The sequence below is a fragment of the Platalea leucorodia genome (assembly GCF_965183815.1).
Source record: "Platalea leucorodia genome assembly, chromosome: Z".
Lineage (NCBI taxonomy): Eukaryota > Metazoa > Chordata > Aves > Pelecaniformes > Threskiornithidae > Platalea > Platalea leucorodia.
Window position 1 is genome coordinate 57,978,343 of NC_138858.1, and position 21,698 is coordinate 58,000,040.

The 21,698-nt window shown below is 44.1% G+C and overlaps 1 protein-coding gene across 1 annotated transcript in view; it reads right to left on the reverse strand.

The window, feature by feature from the left end:
• RNF38 (ring finger protein 38) overlaps positions 1 to 16,677 on the reverse strand; it is a gene marked incomplete at its 5' end in the record, with an annotated part of 127,163 nt that extends 110,486 nt beyond the window's left edge. Inside the window, one exon of the mRNA XM_082337037.1 lies at positions 16,131 to 16,677. Coding sequence (XP_082193163.1) covers positions 16,131 to 16,677 — 547 coding nt within the window. The remainder of the gene's footprint in view (positions 1 to 16,130) is intronic.
• Positions 16,678 to 21,698: the final 5,021 nt, after the last annotated feature.

Consider the following 21,698-nt stretch of genomic DNA (forward strand, 5'->3'; position numbering starts at 1 on the left):
TGGCTTCTGTGAGAAGATGCCAGAAGCTTCCCCTATGTCCAACACAGCCAATGCCAGCTGGCTCCAAGACAGACCCACCGCTGGCCAAAGCTGAGCCAATCAGCAACAGTGGTAGTGCCTCTGTGATAACATATCTAAGAAGTTGTAAAAACTGCTGTGCAATAGCAGCCATGAGAAACGAATGAAACAACTCTGCAGACACCAAGGTCAGTGAAGAAGGAGGGGGAGGGCGTGTTCCCGGCACCGGAGTAGGGATTCTGCTGCAGGCCATGGTGAAGACCATGGTGAAACTGGTTGTCCCCCTGCAGCTCATGGAGGTTAACAGTGGAGCATATATCCACCTGCAGCCCATGCAGGACCCCACACCAGAGCAGGTGGATTCCCAAAGGAGGCTGTGACCCCATGGAGAGCCCACACTGGAGCAGGTTTCTGGCAGCACTTGTGGCCCCGTGGAGAGGGGCCCACACTGGTGCAGGTCTTCTGGCAGGACCTGTGGCCCGACGGGGGACCCACACTGGAGCAGTCCATTCCTGAAGGACTGCACACTCTGGAAATGTCCCATGCTAGAGCAGTTTGTGAAGAGCTGCAGCCTGTGGGAAGGACTTATGTTGGAGAAGTTCACGGAGGACCGTCTCCCATGAGTGGGACCCCACGCTGGAGCAGGGGAAGAGCGTGAGAAGAAGAACTGGCAGAGATAACATGCAATGAACTGACCGCAAGCCCACTCTGCAACCCCCTGCACTGCTGGACAAGGAAGAGGTAGAAAAGTCCTGAGTGAAATTGAGCCCAGGAAGAAGGGAGGGGTGGAGGGAAGGTGTTTTAAGATTTGTTCTTATTTCTCATTATCCTATTCTGACTTTTGATTGGCAATTAATTAAATTAATTTCCCCAAGCTGAGCCTGTTCGCCTGTGATCATAATTACTGAGTGATCTCCATGTCCTTATTGAGGAGGGGGAGTGATAGGGCAGCTTGGTGAGCACCTGTCATCCACCCAAAGTTAACTCACCACAACATGATAATCTTCTTTCTCCACAGGATTTCATTTGTTTCCATAGTTTCTAAATTTTTATGTTCTGTGCAAAAGAACTACACTCTTGAATTTTCTTCTTGTCTCCTAATTCAGTAACAGGCTACAGAAGTAACCAGGTCACTTTTCTTTCTAATGGATTTCTTAGTGTCTCCTTCTCTGTAGTTGCCAATTCTCAACTTCTGATATTTTTTTCTTTGAACTTAGTAAAGTATCTCATTTCCCGGTGGTCTTGCCTGCCTAGTTATCACCCACTCTCACTCTGTTCCATGAGGAGTTCCCACAATCCCATCACACTCTTACCTTTCTCAAGTAAACAAGACCCAGCTCTCCCAAACACTCCTATTACCATAGCTCCTTGTGCTCCAACTGATACTCATGGTAATATCTGAAAGCAAAAGCAGCAACACAGATGCACGTCAGCTAGTACCTGTGAGATATCCACGTAGCTCAGCAGTTTTCCGTTGTTCATCCAGCAGCTTAACAGCAAAAATACCCATTTGAGTTCAAACTCTATTAGATACATGAAAACTTTGAGAAAGTAGGCAAGTTACTGCAATTATACCCAGTCTATATGGTCATTTCAAGTGACTAATTCCTTCTGATGGGGACTGCTATTACCAGTATCTTTATATGACTGAACATATTACCACTTTTGCTTTTAATGAAGGCATACCTCTATCCAATGCAGAGAAGAGGGCTCTCAGATTTACGCACACCGTATATACACAGATTTAAAAACATACATATAGTCTAGTTTACTTTTAAGCATATTTCAGTTGAAGCCAAGATCTCATGAAGTAGCATGTAGAACTGGAAGAGAAGTATCTAAGTAGCCAACTCAGCCAGCCCCAAGAGCAAGTCATTAGCTAGTAGAGTTACATATTGCAGACAGTTTCACAACAGAGCCCCATGAAGTTTACAATGCATTCAACACACATAAATCTAGGATGCCATAGAGCCAATTTCCTCCTCAGCAGTATATCTTTTTATACATTAAATAATACACTGAGGCAATTAGAAGTCAAGGAACGTGACCACCGCTTAACTGTAGATCTTTTTAAGAGATACAGAGGTGACTGGTTTAGATATTGAGGTATGTAAGTTTGTGTGCCTGCCTGTGAACATTCCCACATGCATGGGGTGTTTGTCTCTAGCAGCAAACAAACAACTCAAAATATGCAAGGCAAAAGAGGGTTAGAACCTAAGACACTGGATTTATCACCAGTTGTGCATGTTTTGAACTCTCAACCCTTCTTTGAGAGCATCAGTATGCTAATAACAGTAATAATAGCAAGTGGGAAAATGAAGAACATTCAACAGAAACGTAATTATATTTAAAGAAGACTTTGAATGAATAATGAACTTGTGACTTGTGAGATATCCATCTTTCAGCCCACTACCCTTTTCTCAGGGCTGCACCTACTTCAACAGCCTCTGGGTCATCTCCAAAAGCCAAAGGAAGCCTTCTAGTAGCCTGCCTCTCTGGTAATGAAGATCAGCCACTGGACTTTTGGACGTTTACAGGAATGATGTCTCTTGCCTTCCCCTTTCCAAATACAGACCTCACACTACAAGAGCACATATGCCTCCTTTAACATAGGCATAAACAGTGAAATCAACAAACACAGACCAATAGATCACAGATCAATTCTGTTTTCATGATATTCAGTTTGCAAAGTTGAAGCATGAGTGTTCATGGTTGATGATGAGAACTATGCCTACACTTCTGGAGGCAGTAGAGCAAATCTGCTCCTGAAACCCTGCCTGCATCTGCTCTGTTTCACAATGTTTTCTGTAAAGTAACATCTCCATTGCACGATGAGTAAACTTAGAATTTAAGGTCTCACTACCCAAATTTTTACAACACAAAATATGCCATATCCAGAGCAAAACTCCAGGAGTTCAGACATAACCAGAGATAAGCTGCCACATTTTTTTTTATATATACATCAACGAAGATCCACTTCCCCTTCTTTTTGTGAGTCATAAATTCATAACAATAGCAGTTTGCTTCATGTGCAAAAGACTTCCTTGTTAATACCATAAAAACAAAGTTCTAAGCCCAGTTTTGCCAGTTTTCATACAAAATCCTCACAGGGAATCCAAGCAGTTGGAGCAAGACAGTATTTTGTTCTGACAGAGCCCAGAATCACTTTCATATCCCAGAAACGTGTCTCCCAGAGGTGTTTCTTCAACCTTAGCCTGCTAACTGCATTTTCCATTGAGACCTCTGGACAGCACTGAATGCAGATACCCACATGTCCCGGCTTCCCCTCTCCTGAGGCTACATGATAGCTCTCCCATTTTGATGCCACTGCTCCTATGGTAACATAGACAGTTCCAGTGGCCACAAGAATGCTGAACATAATAATCTTCAAGAGATGGAATTCAGCCCACCGAAGTATTTTTACTACACTTCAAAATTTGTTCTTTCAGCAAGAGCCTTGAAAAAGACAAGCTTAATTGGGTTGGGAGGTAGCAAAAGCAAGGAAAAAGCCTGGAAAGCCATGAGATTAATCCGGGAAGCTCCAGCATGACTTGCCAAATGAGCTGAAAGGAGCACAAAATTTGTGAACACAAGGAGCAACAAAACCAAGACAGGAAAAGTTAGGCAAAGCAAGATAAAGGCATAAACCACACGTTTTGTAAGAAATCACCTCTTAACTTCATCACATGGACTGCCAGAACAAATTGGCTGAAGCACTCCAAAAAGGCAACACATGGGCCTCCAACATGGTGGATATTTCTTTTCAATATCAAACACAACTGTTAGGAACTTTGAATTTCAAGCATCTGTGAGCTGGTGGTCTACATAAGAGAACAGACAAGTGTATTAGTAAGCAGATGCATTTTCCAGGTGTGCTGTGTCTATAACCTGGGAACAATGGGGTTATCAGGCCAAAATGTTCTTATTGATGTCTTACACTGTTTCTCAGAATAGGACAAACTCTCCCAGAATGAGCAATTTGGTCACTTTCATTTCCGAGAGGACCACCTTTACTGCTTTAGCAATAGTTACCAAGTTAGCATTGCATAACTTTCTAGCACAGACAAACCCTAAGCAGTAACTCCAAAGATGCTGGATAATAAATATCAGACCATGTCAGTACACATACATTCAACAACAGTCATCCCAACCGTACTAAGAAGTATTTAAATATTTTCACCTATTGCTGTCTACAGAGATCATAAAATCTTTAGTGGTTATTCTAGGCCCTCACTCTACAGAGATGCAATAAACCTTAGCCAGCATTTCTTCTCCAAATTGTGTAAGTTCAAGATCTTCAGAAGATCAAAATCAAAAATAGTTCAGTAGGTAATCATTTTGGTATCTCTTTGCTGGACAATCTGCCTTAATTTGAAAATCCCTAGAGACATAGAAGGCCTCCTAAACCATACATGGTGCCTTGAAAACAAAGCTCTTCTACAGCCTTGTACAATGGCAAAACATAGGAAATAATTCTGTCTTCTGATGCAGACTATTAGACTTCTTTGCTACTCCTCTTTTTGTTCACTATTAAACTTGAGGAAAAAAAACAAAAGGGTAAAACAGCAGAAAACAGAGAAACACAAAGGTAAGGAAGAACTAAGCCACTAGAAATGCTTGTCTCTTTGGGACATCAGTCCCAAACAGAAAATGCAGCATCCAAAAAATAATTGACAGGAAACAAACACTTGACCTAACACAGAAACATAATGTTAAAGAATAAGAAATGAAACAAATGGCACAAGGTTTTGCTTTAAAATGCTTTAAGGCCACTTTTGCCCCAACCTAACCAGAGACTCAGGAACTCCAGAAAATTCTGGCATCCTCTTTTCGCCTCACTACCCGCTTTGCCACACAGGCTCAGTGCAGCTGGTTAACAGGAGATACAGATGACACTTCAGTTAATTCACATTCAACAAGTCCATAATAATATGGGCAACTTGTTTACTTTGAAAATTCTCTTTTATGACACATGTTTTAAGAGTGATCCTCAAAAGAAATCTGTAGTTACATGAGCAGCAGAATTCACAAAAACTGGTTTTCGTGGATTTTTGTTATGTATTTTTATGTTCCCTCCCTGCGGTAACTCAGTTCCCCTCCAAATCCTTACAATTCCTGTTCCCTGCAATTCCTTTGGTTTTCCTAGTCTTTGATACCCTCCATTCTTTCCTGTGTCCCTGTAAGAGAGACTACACACTGCAGCTGTTTGGAAGCAAATCACTGGCTAACTGTCCAGCAACTACCTACGTCCATGGGTAAGCCAAACAGAACAGCATCAGCTCCCTTCATAGTGTTTTCTTCACGGGGCAGACTAATTTCTCTGCTGCTTAACCAGTGATTTCTTACAATTCTTTTCAAGAAATGAAAAAGCCTCCCTCAACTCAGAAGCTATTTACACAGAAACAGGACTAAAAGAACAAGCATGGAAGCTTTACATAGAATGCCAACTTCACATTTACATGGGAAAGCAACCTGAGGAGGTCACATACCACAGTTTTTTGCTCTTTGCCTATTTTCTGCCATGCTCATATTTTGTGTTACTGACTGAACTCTTGTTTGTACCATTTTTCTTTAAAAATACAGTAGAAGATTTATGATCTAGTAGACTCATCACATCATAAATATTGTTTGTAAAGACTAACAGAAAAAGATGAAAATACATCAGTGAATATCTTTTTTTTTTTCTTTATTTGTACGTATTTTACTCACATAGCCTACAGGCTTGGAAAAAACCCACCCGTTAGTGAACAACACATCTCTCAATTCATTTATCTGGCACATTCTGAGAAAGTGTACCAAGTATGACAGCAAAGACAAGACTCAACATCCCCTACACCTCTAAGAGTGAAAAAAATAAAAATTCAAGTGTACACTTTTGTCTGTCAGAAGAAAACAGACTGCTTGTACATAAACCAGCAAGCAAATAAGTTAGGAAAAAGGGCTGAAGAGAGGCAGAAATGTAGCTCTGCCTTCAGCACTCCTTTAAATACAAACAGCTATTGATGGTTTACCCAAAAGCATTTATACACAAAATACCCATCGCAAAAGGTATTTTTAGGTGTGTGGGGAGGAAGCATGTTAAGATGATCACGGTGAAAAAATCAAGGTTGGAAAAAAAAATCTTACATGCAGAGGTGACAATTGTATGCCAAAGCAAACTGAGTTCTCACCATCACATCTGACCATCTGCAACTAAAACAGTCCCAAATTACTGTTACTTCTCTATTTATGATGCCTGAAGCAGGCATCGCCAAGCCAAGGATAACATGCTCACTACAGCATCATACAGAGTTATTCAGGTTGAGAGACACTGCTGGAGGTCACTTAATCCGATCCCCCTGCTCACAGCAGGCCAATTTAGAGCAGGCTATCCAGCGCCTTGTCTGGCTAAGTTCTGAACATCTCCGAAGTTGTAAATTCCATAACGTCTCCAGTTCTCTGCTCCAGTGCTTGACCACCTACAGGGTGAAAAAAATTATTCCTAATATCTGACCAGAAATTCACATGTTCCAGCCCAAGTCCTATTCCCAGCTGCTTGCCCTACCAGCATGCAAGGGTCGGGCTCTATCTTTTCTGCATCCTCCCGTGAGAGAAAGGTAGACAGCATTGAGATCTTCCCTGAGCCATCTCTTCACCATGCTGTGCAACCCCAATCCCCTCCACCTCTCCTCATAGGTCACACGCTCCAGCCCCTACATCGTCTTGGTGTTCTCAAGCAAGCTCACTCCACTAAGTTAATATATGCCTTTGCAGCAGAGCTGCTACCCACCCATTCAGCCCCTTACCTGACCTTTTGCACGCAGTTATTCTGCCCCAGTGCAAGACTTTGCACTTTCCTCTGTTGAATGCCATAAGGTCTCCAATTCTCCAGCCTGTCAAGGTCCCTCTGAATAGCACACCTGCCCCCCCCCAGCATACTGACTGGTCCCCACAGTATGGTGTAATCTGTGCACTAGCTGGACAACCACTATTCCACCAGAGAGGTATGTTGTTCAGTAACAGGAGGGGTTTTTTTAAGTTTGTAAAGTGACACCATCTTAGCTACTGTTGTCATAACATTTTTACCATATTTACCACTTTCATAGCTCTTCCCTAATCCCTCATGTTCACTATGCCCTTTTTAAAAAAAGCAGCCAAAACGCAAAAAATCCTTCAAGTTATTTCTCCTCAGTGTTCAAATTCTTCATTATTAGCACTTTTTATATCTCACTGCATAAAAGCAGGATCAATAAGATTTATGACCCATCTCCTCCTCCCCTCCCCTCATAAAAAGAAAAAAGAAAAGAATATCCATTTTTCCAGGCTAGGCACTAACCAGCATGTTACGAATTTACAGACTGTCTAAACATTTTCTCCTCAGAACTCCAGTGCAGGTTTCAGAATGTAACTGACTCAACCACTGAACTCGGGGTCATTCAGGATGACCAAGTTTTCCCACCCTTAGACTAATTTAAAATTAGGAAGAAAAAAATAAATCTATTCAACATTTCATTAATCCAAAACTGTTGCAGATTATTGGCTTAAACAAGGATTTATATACACACTTCTATGGCTTAGCATCAAGGATGACCAACTAAAATATTACACAGTCAGCAAGTTAAAGACCCTATGGGCATAAGAGACTGCCAATGTTTTAAAAATAAAATTAAGTTTTAATGAAGAAAGTGATATTTTACTGCATGTGTCTCCCTCACTTTTTCAGTCCAACTCAACAGACACCTATGAAGAATAACATCAAATATATCTTGACTCCCAGTTTCTTGAAATACGCCACTGTAGCACGTACCACAGTTTGCTGCTTTACTTCTTTACAAGCACAGCCACAGATTTCTTAAGTTTCAACACACTTCTCATACCAGAGGCTAAAAGCCTTCACTCACAAGCCTCCAAAAATCATAAGGAATTTCTGAAACTGCTCAGAAGTCTAAACTGTATGCAACCTCCAAAATCATCTGCAAAAGCAATTTTCAGACTATATCATAAACACTTTATGTAATATTGCTCAAAAACACACACAAACCACAAGGATCATAAACTCTGTGGTTTCTGAGCCAAAAGGCTCAATAACCTACTACTAAATCTGCATGAAAATTCTTTCCTAAAGCTACTGCTTACTCCTGCTTGGCTTGCTGCCATATCAACTTACAAACAGGAAAAAAGTAATGCCATGCAGATCATCTATACAGAAAGCCTGCACACACTAAAAATAGGTAGATAAACATGCTTTCAAGGGGAAAAAAAAATCCACTTAAAAACGTCGACCTGTAGGTGGGAAAAAACAAACCCACTATAATTCAGATTCTGCAAACATTTGCACATGCTCTTAATGAAAGCAGAAGTATCCATGTGTCTGAAAACCAGATCTTCACAGAGCAGGAACCCAAGCAGATAGTAAATGTAAATCTCTAATGTTTTCACTTTGGAACTTGAATATAAGCCAGGTGCAAAGCAGCAAAAGATAAAGAGGGGATAACTTTCAGCTGTGCTGAAAAAACATGCAGAAACCTTTTCAAACTGTATGCTGCAGTTCCTTGGTGCAGGTTCAATCATACAGTACGTTCCATGTATTCTCCAACAGACTCAAGTGCTCTATACACACAGTTAACATTACTAGCCACACTTTGTGGTTTAATAGCCACTCCCCAGGCTCTCATACAAATAGAAGTCATGCAAACAAATACTGTGTATGGCTTTTAGCAATTTTTAAACTATTTAAGGGTAGTCTTCCTAACAGGCAATTTTCCAAGTATGCAGTATTTTAATAAGATTCACAGAATTCATACTTTACTCCCCAATATACAGACTGGCAGAAAATATATAACTAACAAGCTTCCTCCTGCCCTCCTTCAAAAAAATGTGCCCTGGAGCACAGATCAGTAGTATTACAGGAAAAAGTGCAATTCCCTTATTCATAAGGGATATCAAAAACAATCATAAACACTCTTTAACAGTGTGAGTAATGTTCTTTGCGATACTGGCTGCATACCCTTGTGCTACAGTTGTGTACATTATACAAAAGAACAAAAATTCAATGAAAGACTTAAGTAAGCTTTTCTGATTTTTTTTTTTTTTCAATTAAAGTGATGGAGAATGTCTCCTTTTAAGATTATAATTTCCCGTTTGGATTTGTCCCAGATGATGGTGACCAAGCCCAAATGCTTGGAGTTGTGAGCTCAGAAATACTACAATGTTTCATTGAATGCTGGTGGTTACGACAGCTCACGTCGAAGAAAACCACACCAGCTGTTGAACGATGCAGCAAGCAACATAGATTATCTGTGTGGATGCAGAACCCCCATCATTACACGAGAAATTAAGAGAAACATTTTGACACACTTTACCACCAACAAACTGATCACAGATGTTACTTTTTCATACATCATGGCTGCAAAGGGCTTGCATGAGGACGAGGATGCAGAGGCTCAACCTAAACATGATGCCAGTGATAACAACCCAGGAGCTTGAGTGGGGATGCCAGGCTCTCCACTAAGAAAGACCTAGGGAAGAGTGTTTTAAGAATGAACATTTGGAGCACATGTGTGCATTTGAGAAGCTCAAAAAACAAAAGCACTGTACATTGTGCTTGCTTAAAATAATTCTGAAAAAAACTATGACTTACTATTTCAAAAACCACTTCCTGAATCTTTCCCTAAATAAAGCAAAGTATGCATTCTTTCCTCTACATTACACATCAAGTAACTTCCAGAAGGAAGCTTTATTTTAAACCATCAGAGCACAAGAAAAATGGTATTTTTCCCCTCAAGGATGGAGAATCTTTTCCCATTCAAGGAATTCTAACAACCAAGCATTTATTGTACTTCACATACACAAAGAAGAAAAAAATAGTTTAGAGAACAAGCATAGAAGAATGCAACCAGAAGGTGTAAAAAAAACCCAAAACACCCAGCATCACAAAAAAAAAAAAAATAAAACAAAAACAACCAAAACACAACAAAACAAACAAAACCCAGAAAAGCAAAGGTGGGAGAAAGCAGCACCACCATATTAGAATATTCATGCAAAGGGAGCTCCCACTGCAAACTTCATAAGATGCTCTGACATCTTATTATCCCCCTGTCCTGGTTTCAGCTGGGACACAGTTAATTTTCTTCCTAGTAGCTGGTATAATGCTGTGTTTTGGATTTAGGATGAGTATAATATTAATAACACACTGATGTTTTGTTTGATGCTGAGTAGTGTTTATACCAGTCAAGGACTTTTCAGCTTCCCATGCTCTGCCAGGTGCACAAGAAGCTGGGAGGGAGCATAACCAGGACAACTGACCCAGACTGGCCAAAGGGCTATTCCATACCGTATGACATCATGCTCAGTATGTAAGCTGGAGGAAGTTGGCCAGGGGGCAGCAATCGCTGCTCGGGGACATGCTGGGCATCAGTCGGTGGGTGGTGAGCAATTGCAGAGTGTATCACTTGCTTTGTATATTATTATTATTACTAATACACGCACACACACACACACATATATATGCATACCTGTAATTTTTCATGACATTCCTTTTCTTTGAACTGAGACTGTACTGCACATTGAATCATCAGTTATCTGTTATTAGTTACTTTAACTGAGATAATCAGTTTCAAAACCAGACGAACCCTAACCAAAAGCTGTACAAGGGTCAGACCTAAATTGCTTTTCAGCTGCAAATCCATGCCATCTTCACTAATGCTCACGGAGTGACACCAGTAGAAAAATCAACACAAACCCACATCTAACACTTCCCCTCTAAATGAAAATTAATCTCTGCCCCATTTTCTAGGCAATTAACAATTTTTAGCCAAGGCAGTAGCTAACAAAAGACAGGCGAGTTTACAAACCAAATCAATTGCCGGCTACATTGCAGCTCTGTATTACATTTTTCTGTGAAGCCCCACAAAATCACAGTCTTTCTGACAGCTGAAGGATCAGTTCGAGTAGGTCATCCAGTTCAAATCAACAGATACTGACAATTATCAGTATCTTGATGGATTAGACCAAAAGGATAATTTAGATTATTTCATAAGCAGATGTTGCAAAGCAAGGGATAATTCAAAATTAAATGCTTACCTCTGGTCTTTTTCCTGTTTTAAACTGACATTTGTACCATAGAGACAATTTGGAATTTTTCATTCCTGTGCTCCTGCATATTTTACATTTGAAATATGCCAGTATAAGTGAGGATAAAGTTGTTTGCACTGCAAGAACTACAATTAAAAGATCTGCATATTACTTTTATTTTATTACTTTTCTTCAAAATACATTTATCTTAGTTTCACACTATCTTTAAATACTTACGTCGGGGGGGGAAACATCAACATTTGCTAGCATTCACTTGAGCTGGTTGGTGCTGGCACCTAAAAAGCATACTCCAAAATAACTTCATACAGTACCATTACGGCATAGAACATTTTCAGGCCATAAAATTATCGTTTCTAGTTCATATAAGCACTACATATTAATTTACCAAAGAAAGTCAAAGTGAAAAAGAAAGTAAAGTGATGGAGTAGTCACAGAGAATGACTTAAAATGAATGTACATTATGTGAAAATAATTGTTAAGGAAGTACATTTGCATTTATTTCCCAAATATACGCAACTCATTTCTGTTATAACTGACTTCTTGAAATAAACATTCAATGTATGTCTGCTAACATTAATTCTATGATTACTAGAATCTATTCAGAGTACAACTACTTTATGTAAAAAACAAAGCCTTATAATCCAAAGTTAGCAAAAACAACACCCCAACATTATAATAAATAATTCCAAGATACTAAAGGCAATTACAATCTAGTGTCCAAGACAGGTTAGTTCTACCCAACAAACATGCACAGTAACAGGTTTATAATATTGTGGTAATTCTACCCAGGAAGTACCACCAAGCCACTTCTTTACTTATGAACATTACACTTCAACCAAATTCAAATACAGGTGCTGCAATGCTAGCTTCCAGTTTGGGGTTTTTGTTTGTTTGGTTTTAATCTATCAAAATCAATCGCAACTCTTGAAAACCATCCACATATTGAATGCGGTTGACTCGTTCTTACTAAGAAGTTACCTTTCCATCTTGCTTTATTTTACATGGTTATAAAGCTGCTAAGGCATCGCTGTGACATAAATCAGAAAACTCACATCTATCTCCAGGCATGCCAGAATTAAGGATGACACTCACTGTAAAGCAACAGTAACTGCTTTCCAATTTGAGAACAAAACCACATATACGATGTATAGATGGTATAACTATGCACAACTGCTAAAGGCACAAAAGCTTACACATGCTGATATGAACATACAAAGAGTTTTAGTACTTATATTACAACTGCTTAGCATGTACAGCATTAAGCAGAATCACTATGAATTCAAAGAGCTTTCTACTGCACTTCCTTCAGCTGGGGCTGCACGGTTAGAAGGCACATCCCCTGTGTGGTGGATAGGGGATCCCTCTCTGGAGGGTGCACCAGATAAAATTGAAGAAGGTGCCGTGAACCAACGCAGCCTAAGGGAAGGCCACCCTGACAGAAAAACCACTGGCCCTCCAAGTCATGGGGGTTGGGCAGGAGGCCAACTACCTCCTCCCGGAAAAAAAATAAAAAGTTGCAGAAACGACGAGCATCAACTTTCAAAAAAAAACCGAAATGGCGGAGATGGAGAAAATCAGTAATGAAGTGAGGAGGAGGAGATGGAACTGGATCGGTCATGTCTTGAGGAAAAAACCAACAGAAGACTGCGCTGTGGCCCTTGGGACTCAAGAGCACGCAGCCGCAGACCGATCGAAGTGGAAGAACGATGTTCGCTCCTTGTGTGCCTCCTGGCGCTGAGAGAATTCAGATCAGATTCTACTGCACTTAATCAACACACTAGTACCATCTCTACAAGCAAGTCCATCCCCTCACATTTCGCAGTTATGCATGTTTGAAAACTGGCACTGATCCGTTCATCAGCAGTTTCAGCTTCTCCGAACTGAAAGATTTAGCAGATGCCTAGTTATCTGCCTAGATAACTTAGCCTCATGTGCATCTTAAACAATAATTTTAGTTTTAAAGTTATTCTAACTAAAGACTTTGCAACATAAGGAGGGCAAGCAACATTAATTAAATTTAGCGAAGTTTATCAGATGACATCCAAAAGGCTGATAGGCATAATAAGATGTTTAAGAGAAAAGCTGCTTTCACCAGCTACAGACATCACATCAGTATCTTAAGTACACCCCAACTTTCAATAGCCATCTTTCCTTTCCAAATGCTGAAAAACGTGAGAATGCTAATATAGACCTTACAAACTAAGTGAAGCTGAACAGGTCTAAGAATTACCACTACAGACACTCTTTTCTCTTCCTAGCTGACAATGTTGCCTGTAGGCGGGCTCCTCTTTTTCACTGAGAAGATGCCATGTACCCCAGCAAAGGCAAAGTACTTCATGGAAGGTAAAGTGCCTCTTATGATCAGGATCAATTTCCTGAATGAAACAAAGAATCAGCTCTTCAGAGCAGCATTTTCTAGTCCAATATTCTTTCACTAATTTGACAGCCATGAATAGAGACTTTCCCTTCTGCTGACACACGCTGTTTGAGAGAAAAATACAACAAAAAAACCGAAAACCAGCCATCACTAAATGTTTTTCTGCTGGGGGTAAAGAAATAGTAAACATTCTCTCAACCTTGCCTGTAAACTACAGTAATTTCACTAACCCCTGATTTTTGAAGACTGGATCACAATACAGTTTTTTACCAAAAGTTAATATATTAGGACCACCAACAAGACACTACTGCTTTCAAGAGCACGACTAAGAGAGCTCAGCAAAACAATCCAAGTTTGGCCCTGATGCCAGAGTTTGGTGCATCATTTTTCCCTCTGGTTGGCAAATACTCGAATGAAACTGACTTTCACGAAGTCAGAACACCAGTCCTTCCCTTTGGAGAAAAAGAAATACATTTCTCATCCCCAATCTAGACATCTCCTGGATTTGTCTGCAAATTATGACATGTTACCTCAAAATTAGAAGATGAATCAGAGATCATACTACATGAAAATATTTTATGTATTTTTGAGATCATGACTAACAACAAACATTCACCTGCTACTGTGACTTAAGCATTTTGTAAAACTTAATCATTTAACTTGGGCATCTGCAGGAGCTCTTTTAAGCAATTGTTTCTGACTACTCCAGTTACCATTAAGCACAGGACTTTTAAGAACAGGATCTCCGCTAGTGAATACTAAAACTTCAGGACAGACCCAGAAAGTCTCTTCCCTTTTTGGAGGAAAAAAAAAAAAAGCTCAGCATTCCCCAATGCAACAGTAAGGTCTTTGTACGCTAGGCCTGTGATGAATCCATTATATGACAAGAGCTATAGTTCTTTTGGCTACCAAGATTTTCCAAATCATGGGAAATACAAAAGATTTTATCTCCCAATAGTAGCATACTAGGTCAACTTGTCTACCGTACTATTAAGAGCGTGGGAAGGTTAGGAGAGGTTTTGAGATCAAGCTTTAAGATAAGGTTACCATCTACATCAAGAATGTCCAAGCAATTTTAAAACAAAAAGTTGAAATACAGTTTCATCAGGTAAAACCTCAATTTCCAGATGACCTATATTGGAACAACATTTTTCTCCTATATATTTTATTTGGAAGGCCCAAATAGCTAGACAGGAGAGACTGATCTTCCCCATGTGCTGTGTGGTCTCAGCACATAGGAAAAGCTATTTTTCAGCTACGTAATACAATTCAAAGGCAAAAACTCAAGTTCTTCCTCAACTTTCTGCACAGTAATCCTTTAATATACTGTCAACCACAAATTTCAAGAACAACTTATCTATAAAACCTACTTCATTTCAGAGCAAGATTTCCATCAGTATAAACACCCGTACTGCAGACTCCTGTAAATCATCCAAGTTGAGCACCACTAAAAATACGTTCTAAGAAAAGACTAATTAGATATCTTATTTCTTCACCCTCCAGGCCCAAAAAATGACGTCTTGTTTTCTGCCCTTCTCCCATGCTACTTCCTAATTACTAACTTCATATACACATAAACAGTTTCATTCTTGCTGCCATTCACAAACAACAGCTTAGAAGAACATCTAAGGCCCCAGTCCTGAAACCACAGACACTCGTTTAAATTTAAGCACGTGGGAAACTCCACTGCAGTCTTGGGAAGCTGCTCTGGTGTTTGACAATAAGCACATCAACCCAGATGTTGGGACCTCAGTCCTGAAATGCCCAAAACCAGTTCCGAAGAGACCCTGCTGCTGGCTGTTTCTAACGAAAACTCAAGCACACGTTTCAAGGGCAGCTGTTGGGGGCCCTGAAGGCACTCAACCGCGGTTCCCACAGAGGCAGCATTTTGGAGCTACACGCAGGAACTTGAAGCGACCTGCCACTGTAAGCCGTGAATCTCCACAGATACCGGCAGCCGGCTGCGAGAGGCAGCACCTGATTCAGGGACACAGACACATGCCCCCGCCCACCCTAAAACCTCTCAGAAGCGCTGGCACAGCGGGCGTCCCGCGGAGCCCGAAGGCAAGCTGCAGGCCGGCGGCCGCTGCAGGTAGGAGAGTAGGCGGGCAGCGGCGGTCAGGCCCCGGCGCTGCTCAGGGCACGCCAAAGCCTCGCATGAGACGCGGCCACCGCCGCCGCGAGGGCGAGCAATCACCGACGCCCAGCGCAGCGTAACCCCTCCGGCTGCACCGGCGGCCAACAAACTGGAATGCAGGGCGGGGAAGCGCTGGCAGCTGCACGACGACCGGAGGCGACACCCCAGCCCCAGCACGCCGGGCGGCCCGCGCTTCACAACGCCGCATCCCGACCGGCGGGGAAAAAGCCATGGCCGCGCCGGCCACCGACGCGCAGGGGGCCGCGAGCACCCCCCGGGGTGGCCGAGCGACGCACGGACTGTCGGCAGCTGCCGCGACTTACCTCGCTCTGCTGTGACCGGCCCGAGTTTTTCCTCCGTCCATGTCGCTGCCCGCCCCCCACCCGGGACGGACGCGCCGGGGCTGCCGCCACTCCGGGGGCTTGCGGTGGACAACTTCGAGGCCCTCCGGGCCGGCTGCGCTGCCGGACGGGGGTGGGACGCCCGCAGCTACTCCCCCTCCCCCCGAGCCCCTTTCCTGCTCACCTGGCGGCGGGCCTCTGGCGCCCGGGGCGGCGCGGGATGCGCCGTGGCCGGCGGGGCTACCCCGGCCCTGGCTGCGCGCTCCCGACTCCGACAGGCTCGGCCCGTGGAGGGGCGGCGGCGGCGGGCAGAGGGCGGGGGGCGGCGGCAAGCGAGCGGCGCCGCCGCTCATGGCGAGTCCGGGGAAGCTGGAGCGGGAGCGAGCGCGGGTCCGGGGGGGTGCCGGGAGGAGGCAAGCAGCCGAGGGGGAGGCGAAGGCGGCGGCGGCCTCGGCAGCGGGGGAGGAGGCAGCGGAGGAGGCGGGGGGAGACAGAGAGGAGGAGGAGAAGGAGGAGGAGGAGGAGGAGAAGGCAGGCAGGAAGGGGGCGGCGGAAGAAGCCACCCATCTGCCGCGCCGGCCCGCCTCGCCGGCCTGGCGAAGGGGCTGGGGCCGCTCGCCGCCGCTCTGCTCGCCGCGCGTAGCGGCGCCACGCTCCCGCCGGCGGGCGGGAGTGAGGGAACAGGCGTCGGACTGCGCCCCGCGGGGCGCTGAGCGGGCGGCGACCGGCATCGCTGCGGGCTCCGGCCAGCCGGCGGCGCCCGCCTTCCCGAGAGCAGCCCCGCGGCGGGGATGGAGGAGCGCTCAGCGCCAGCAGCGCCACGTGGGCGGCATGGGCGACGTAGGGAGCCTCCAACTGGGGCGCAGCCCTTCGCCACGCAGTGGAAGCCGGAGCTGAGTCGTGCCGGCTGCTGCGGGGGAGAAGCTACCGCCGCCGCCCAGCTCGCTGCCGAGAAGGAGGAAGTCTCTCCGCCTGCTTCCTCCCTCCGCCCCGGCGCGGCCCGGCTGGCGGGAGTGCTCAGCGCGCGGCCAGAGACCCGGCGCCTCCCCAAGGCCGCTCGCCTCCCGGGGGGCCGAGCCCGCCCGCCACAGCGCTGCCGCAAGGCACGACGACCCGCAGAGAGCACACAGGCGCGGCAGCCGGTCGCCCGTTATTGTGGCGGTGTCCCCGCCGCCCCTTCGGCTGGACAGGGGAGGGGGAGTGAGGCCCGCGCTGCGATCGGCCGACCCTCTCCCGGGGCCCAGCGGGCCTTAGCCCGCCCCGAGCAGACCCTGCGCGCAGAGCCCGGAATCATCCTCGCCCTGTCTCGCGTTCCATCTTTGCGGGCAGCGGGGCACGGGCGCCGCCGCGGGCCCGTTGTCTCTGTAGTGTGCAGGAGTCTCGCCACTCTCGCGGCGGGTGCGCCCCCCTCCCTGCGCCCACGGGGCGATCGATTGGACGGCCGGGTGATTGCAGGGGCTGCGCTCGGACCCGGGGGCTCGTGGACGCTCCTCAGCGGCGGCTCGGGAGGCGCGGCGCGGCGCGGGGCGGGAGTGCTGCGGCACGGGGAGCGACGCGTTCTCTGCCGTCACCGGGCGGCGAGGGGTATCGAGGCGGAGCCGGCCCTTACAGGCACGTGTGCGGACCATCCGCCGCGCCATTCTGCCGTCAGCTTGGGAGGCGTCAGCGGGGCACAGTTGATACAGGCCGCTTATGGTGCAGGGGCAAAATGCGCCTGCCAGTTTATGCAAAAAATCGGAGATGTCGGTGAACTCCTTAATTTGTCACGGGAATGACGGTTTATTGCTTTGTTGTCAGATAAGCGTTATTCAAACTAATTCCTTTGCATGAGAAGATACCAGGAATGCAACTAAGGGTTTCTCTTAAGGTAATGAAGATGTCTCTGCGTGCGTGCATCCATCTCTGTTGAGATAAACAGCTGTGTTTGCTGAACCAATCCAGCTGGGTTTGGTTTTCAGGAACAATAAAATAATGGGAAAACTGATACATACATAACCAAAGAAAAATCACTACTTAGTGAAATTTACTGCCTAGAGGGATGCACTTGCTGTCGTCAGTGGAACAACAACAATTCTGTGAGATTAATTTCATTTTGCACATCACAGCAGTGCCACCTTCTCCTGTGCAATGCTGTAAGTGGGAAAGGCTTCCGCAAATCATGACTTTGCCAGCATTACCCTGCTGTGCCACCCTTTTCCCTCACTCGTTCATGTCATTTGATTGAGGTTTTCACCTAGTGTGGGAAAAAGTGACCATGACTCCCCAGAGGCCTAGCACCTCTGGGACTTGCAGCCTACTGCTGACCTGATTCATGTGTCCCAGCAATTATATAAGGCCATTCAAAGCCTTTCCAGATTTGTTTGCTTAAAGTCCACACAGGTAACCCCTCATGTCTCCAGCCCCAAAACAGGAAGCAACTTTTAACAGCTCCTATCATGTGATCCTGTGGAACACAAGGGTCTGAAGTACCTTCCCACCACATCCTCTGCTTCACCTTTCCAAGGTGTCTGCCCCTCTTTCAAATTGTTGCTATAGGGCAAGCACATGCAGCCTGTGTGAAGCTCCTGGCAATACACATATGGCTGAAAAAGGTGAACAAAGCCACTGTTGCTTTATGATAATTCATTTTTCACTCACTTCCTGGGGGGTAGTTGCTTTAAAACTACTCCCATACTGAAGATGTTACATAAGACTGCATTGTGGCACCGAATTCCTTTTTTGTAAGCCCTCCAAAACTTTGCAGATTTGAATACCGGAGGTTTTTATACTACAGGAAAAGGTGTGAAAATAGCATAAGTCCTTCAACTAAGAGAATCTTTCTAACTTTTTTTGCACTTACATTGTCTTCCAGAAATAAGCAAGGAAAAGATATTTTTGCAGTATGACGCTACTTCAACCATTAGTCTAACATGCACTCCAGACTACAGGCTATCTGGAAGTTCAGGAAGGCTGTTTCTGTGCAGTATGGGTCAGCAGTCTTGCAGACACATGACCTGACAGTTCTAGTTCATTGCACTTCATTTACTTCTGAAGCTGAGGAGTTCCATTTTCGTGTTGGTTCTAAATTTAAATCAGGCCTTTTCAGGATAATATCATTACAAGAGCTAGATCCAGATTTTTTTCCAGGTGTCTTTTCACTCAAGTGGGATGAGAAGAGGTAATATCTTTAGCCTAATAGCTTATTAGGGTAATTACCACATTTGGAAAACAGACAGGCTTTTGGCAGTGTACAGAAAGTCTTCTTCGGGTCTGCTTAAGGTCTTCAGGTACTTAAAGACAAGGTTTTCTCTCTTTAAGCTTTAAAACAACTAGTATCTTAACTCATTTTTCTAAACAAGAACATACTGACAGATGTCCAGAGTTAAACTTGTTGATAGTTTACATCAAACAGATCCAGGGAAAAGTCATAACAAGTGATTTTTTTTCTTTTTCTCTGTTGTGACTTTTATTGTTTTAAAGTTTACAAACTTGAAATACTGCAATGATCAGAAAGCTACTACACTCAGTATTGTTGACTTCTTTTCACTTCAGGTGAATTCAGACCTCCCTGGTTTGAGTCAGAACAATCACTACAAGAACATCTGACACTGATGCAAGCTCTTTTGTAGACCAGGAGTGCTTGTTTCTTTCAACGTCATAACTAATTCTGCATAAAAGCCAACACATAATTTGAGTCTAGATTTCCATATCTCCAAATGCTCTTCCAGAATCAGTCATATGATATGATTCTCAGTTCTTACTATGGTCCAGTGTTGAAAACAGTGATATTAGGTATATTATTTCATTAAAGATTGAAGAAATTAAAGTTCCACTGTGCCCAAGGCATCTCTTAAAGGCTGATAACAGCTGAACTGGTGTTTAAGGCTTTGTGTAAGCCAGACCTTGCAATGGCATGATTTTTACCTTGAATCCCTCTTTACCCCGTGTTGTCTCCCTCAGTGCTGCTCAAGTGCCTGATTATGAGAGGGACATATAGAAGAGATCTACTGCAAGTAAGACTGGCAAGATGGTAGTTAGTTGAAAAAACTAACTCAGCAGGGAGTTGTGTCAAATTTTTTAAAAGTACGCCTCTCTCAACAGAAAGCTGATACGCGTATGTTAAAAGTGTTTTCTTTACTTCACAGGCAAATAAACATTTTCACCTCCAAATTTCTTGTAGAGAAAATGCGTATCCAGCTTCCTGCAGACATTAGTTTGTCTTTTAGGTAGTTGAGGAAGACACATGAAATCAACAGGAGTTAAAACTGTCATTGTTAAGTGCAACAAATGAAATGGTGCAATAGGGAAATACCCTAAATGCTAGACCTCAGAGATAAACGAATGTCAAATGCTATGGGTCCTCTTGCTTTTGCATTTGCAGTGTGACAGCCTAGAGAAAACTTGGTCAACTGCAAGACCCTATTGTGTTAGGTGCTGTACAAACATGTGCATAGCCCTGAAAAGCTTGCAGTCTATGCAGAAGAAAGAGGAAGAAGGGAAGCAAAGGCATTGAAAAAGTGCAGTGATTTGCCTGTAGAGATGTGGCATCTTCGTGGCAGAAATAATATCCCATGTCTCCAGTTTGATGGTGCCTGAACACACACCGTCTCCCTCTGGTTAAACTTCACCTCAGGATGGAGAATGAGCTTGGAACACTGCCCTCCCTGACAGCACTTAGGAACAGCAGAAGCACTGAACTAGTAACCGTTCATCAATAACCATGAAGTGATAAAGCAAACCACCACTCATAAAGGCAAAATGACTAAGGTGGCTGTGACTATTCTCTGATGTGCATTCAAAGTCAAAATCCTTTTGAGAAAATTTTACAGCTCTTCCCTTTCATCACTGTCTCTGCTTCAGATAAAAGGGTCTTAGAGGGGTGAACCATACTTCCTGTCAGACTTCACCTTCCTGAAGGAACTATACTGGTAAGAAGAGGAAATGCAGTGACCAGTGTGACCTGGAGTGGTTTCACTGCCTTGGCATAATACTAACACCCACACCCTGGTGCAGCAGAGTGCACACCCTGCTGCCACTCTGTGTTCACCTACAGGGACCAAAACAGGGGTCAGTTGCCTACAGGGCAGCGTAAACCAGCGGAAAGACCATGCTGAAGTCAAGATTCAAAGCTTTTTGGATTAGTAGCCTCAAAGCACAATAAGAGTGGTTTCTACCTCAACAGGCAAGTGGAGAGGCTGCATCACACAAACTGTCTTGACCAGCAGGCTCAGGCACAAGTACAGTGGGAGCACAGGGTTTGGTGACAGTGCCAAGAGAGTTGGGAGGCTAGGAAGGCAACCAAACTAGAGCTGTCTATGCTTTCTTAAGAACCCTTCCGAAAGCATGGCTTGTCCCTCAAATAAATACATCAAAGCAACACACAATCTTAATCCCACATGCTATCACAGTGGCACTTGCCTCTTGCTTTTCTCCCCACTGTCTCAAAGGTGCCTGTTCTGCATGGACCATGCCCTGCCTTTGTAGCCACCAGACTTGTCTTGGAAGTGGAAGTTGGACCTACTTCCTCTCAAAGGATGAAGCACAGTGAGATACAATTGCTATATATTTGACACATTCTCTTCCACTTCTTATAACCTAAATATTGAGCAGGCCTGGAACAACCTTAGCTTCATTTCGAGGATTAAAATATAGTTCAGCTCATGATAAAGGATATCATCCTTTGTAACAGGGTTATGAATGTGTATTCAAGTGGGCTGAAGAGTTCTTGGGAAATATTACCACTTACTTGTACTTGCAGACAAGTATTTTAAAG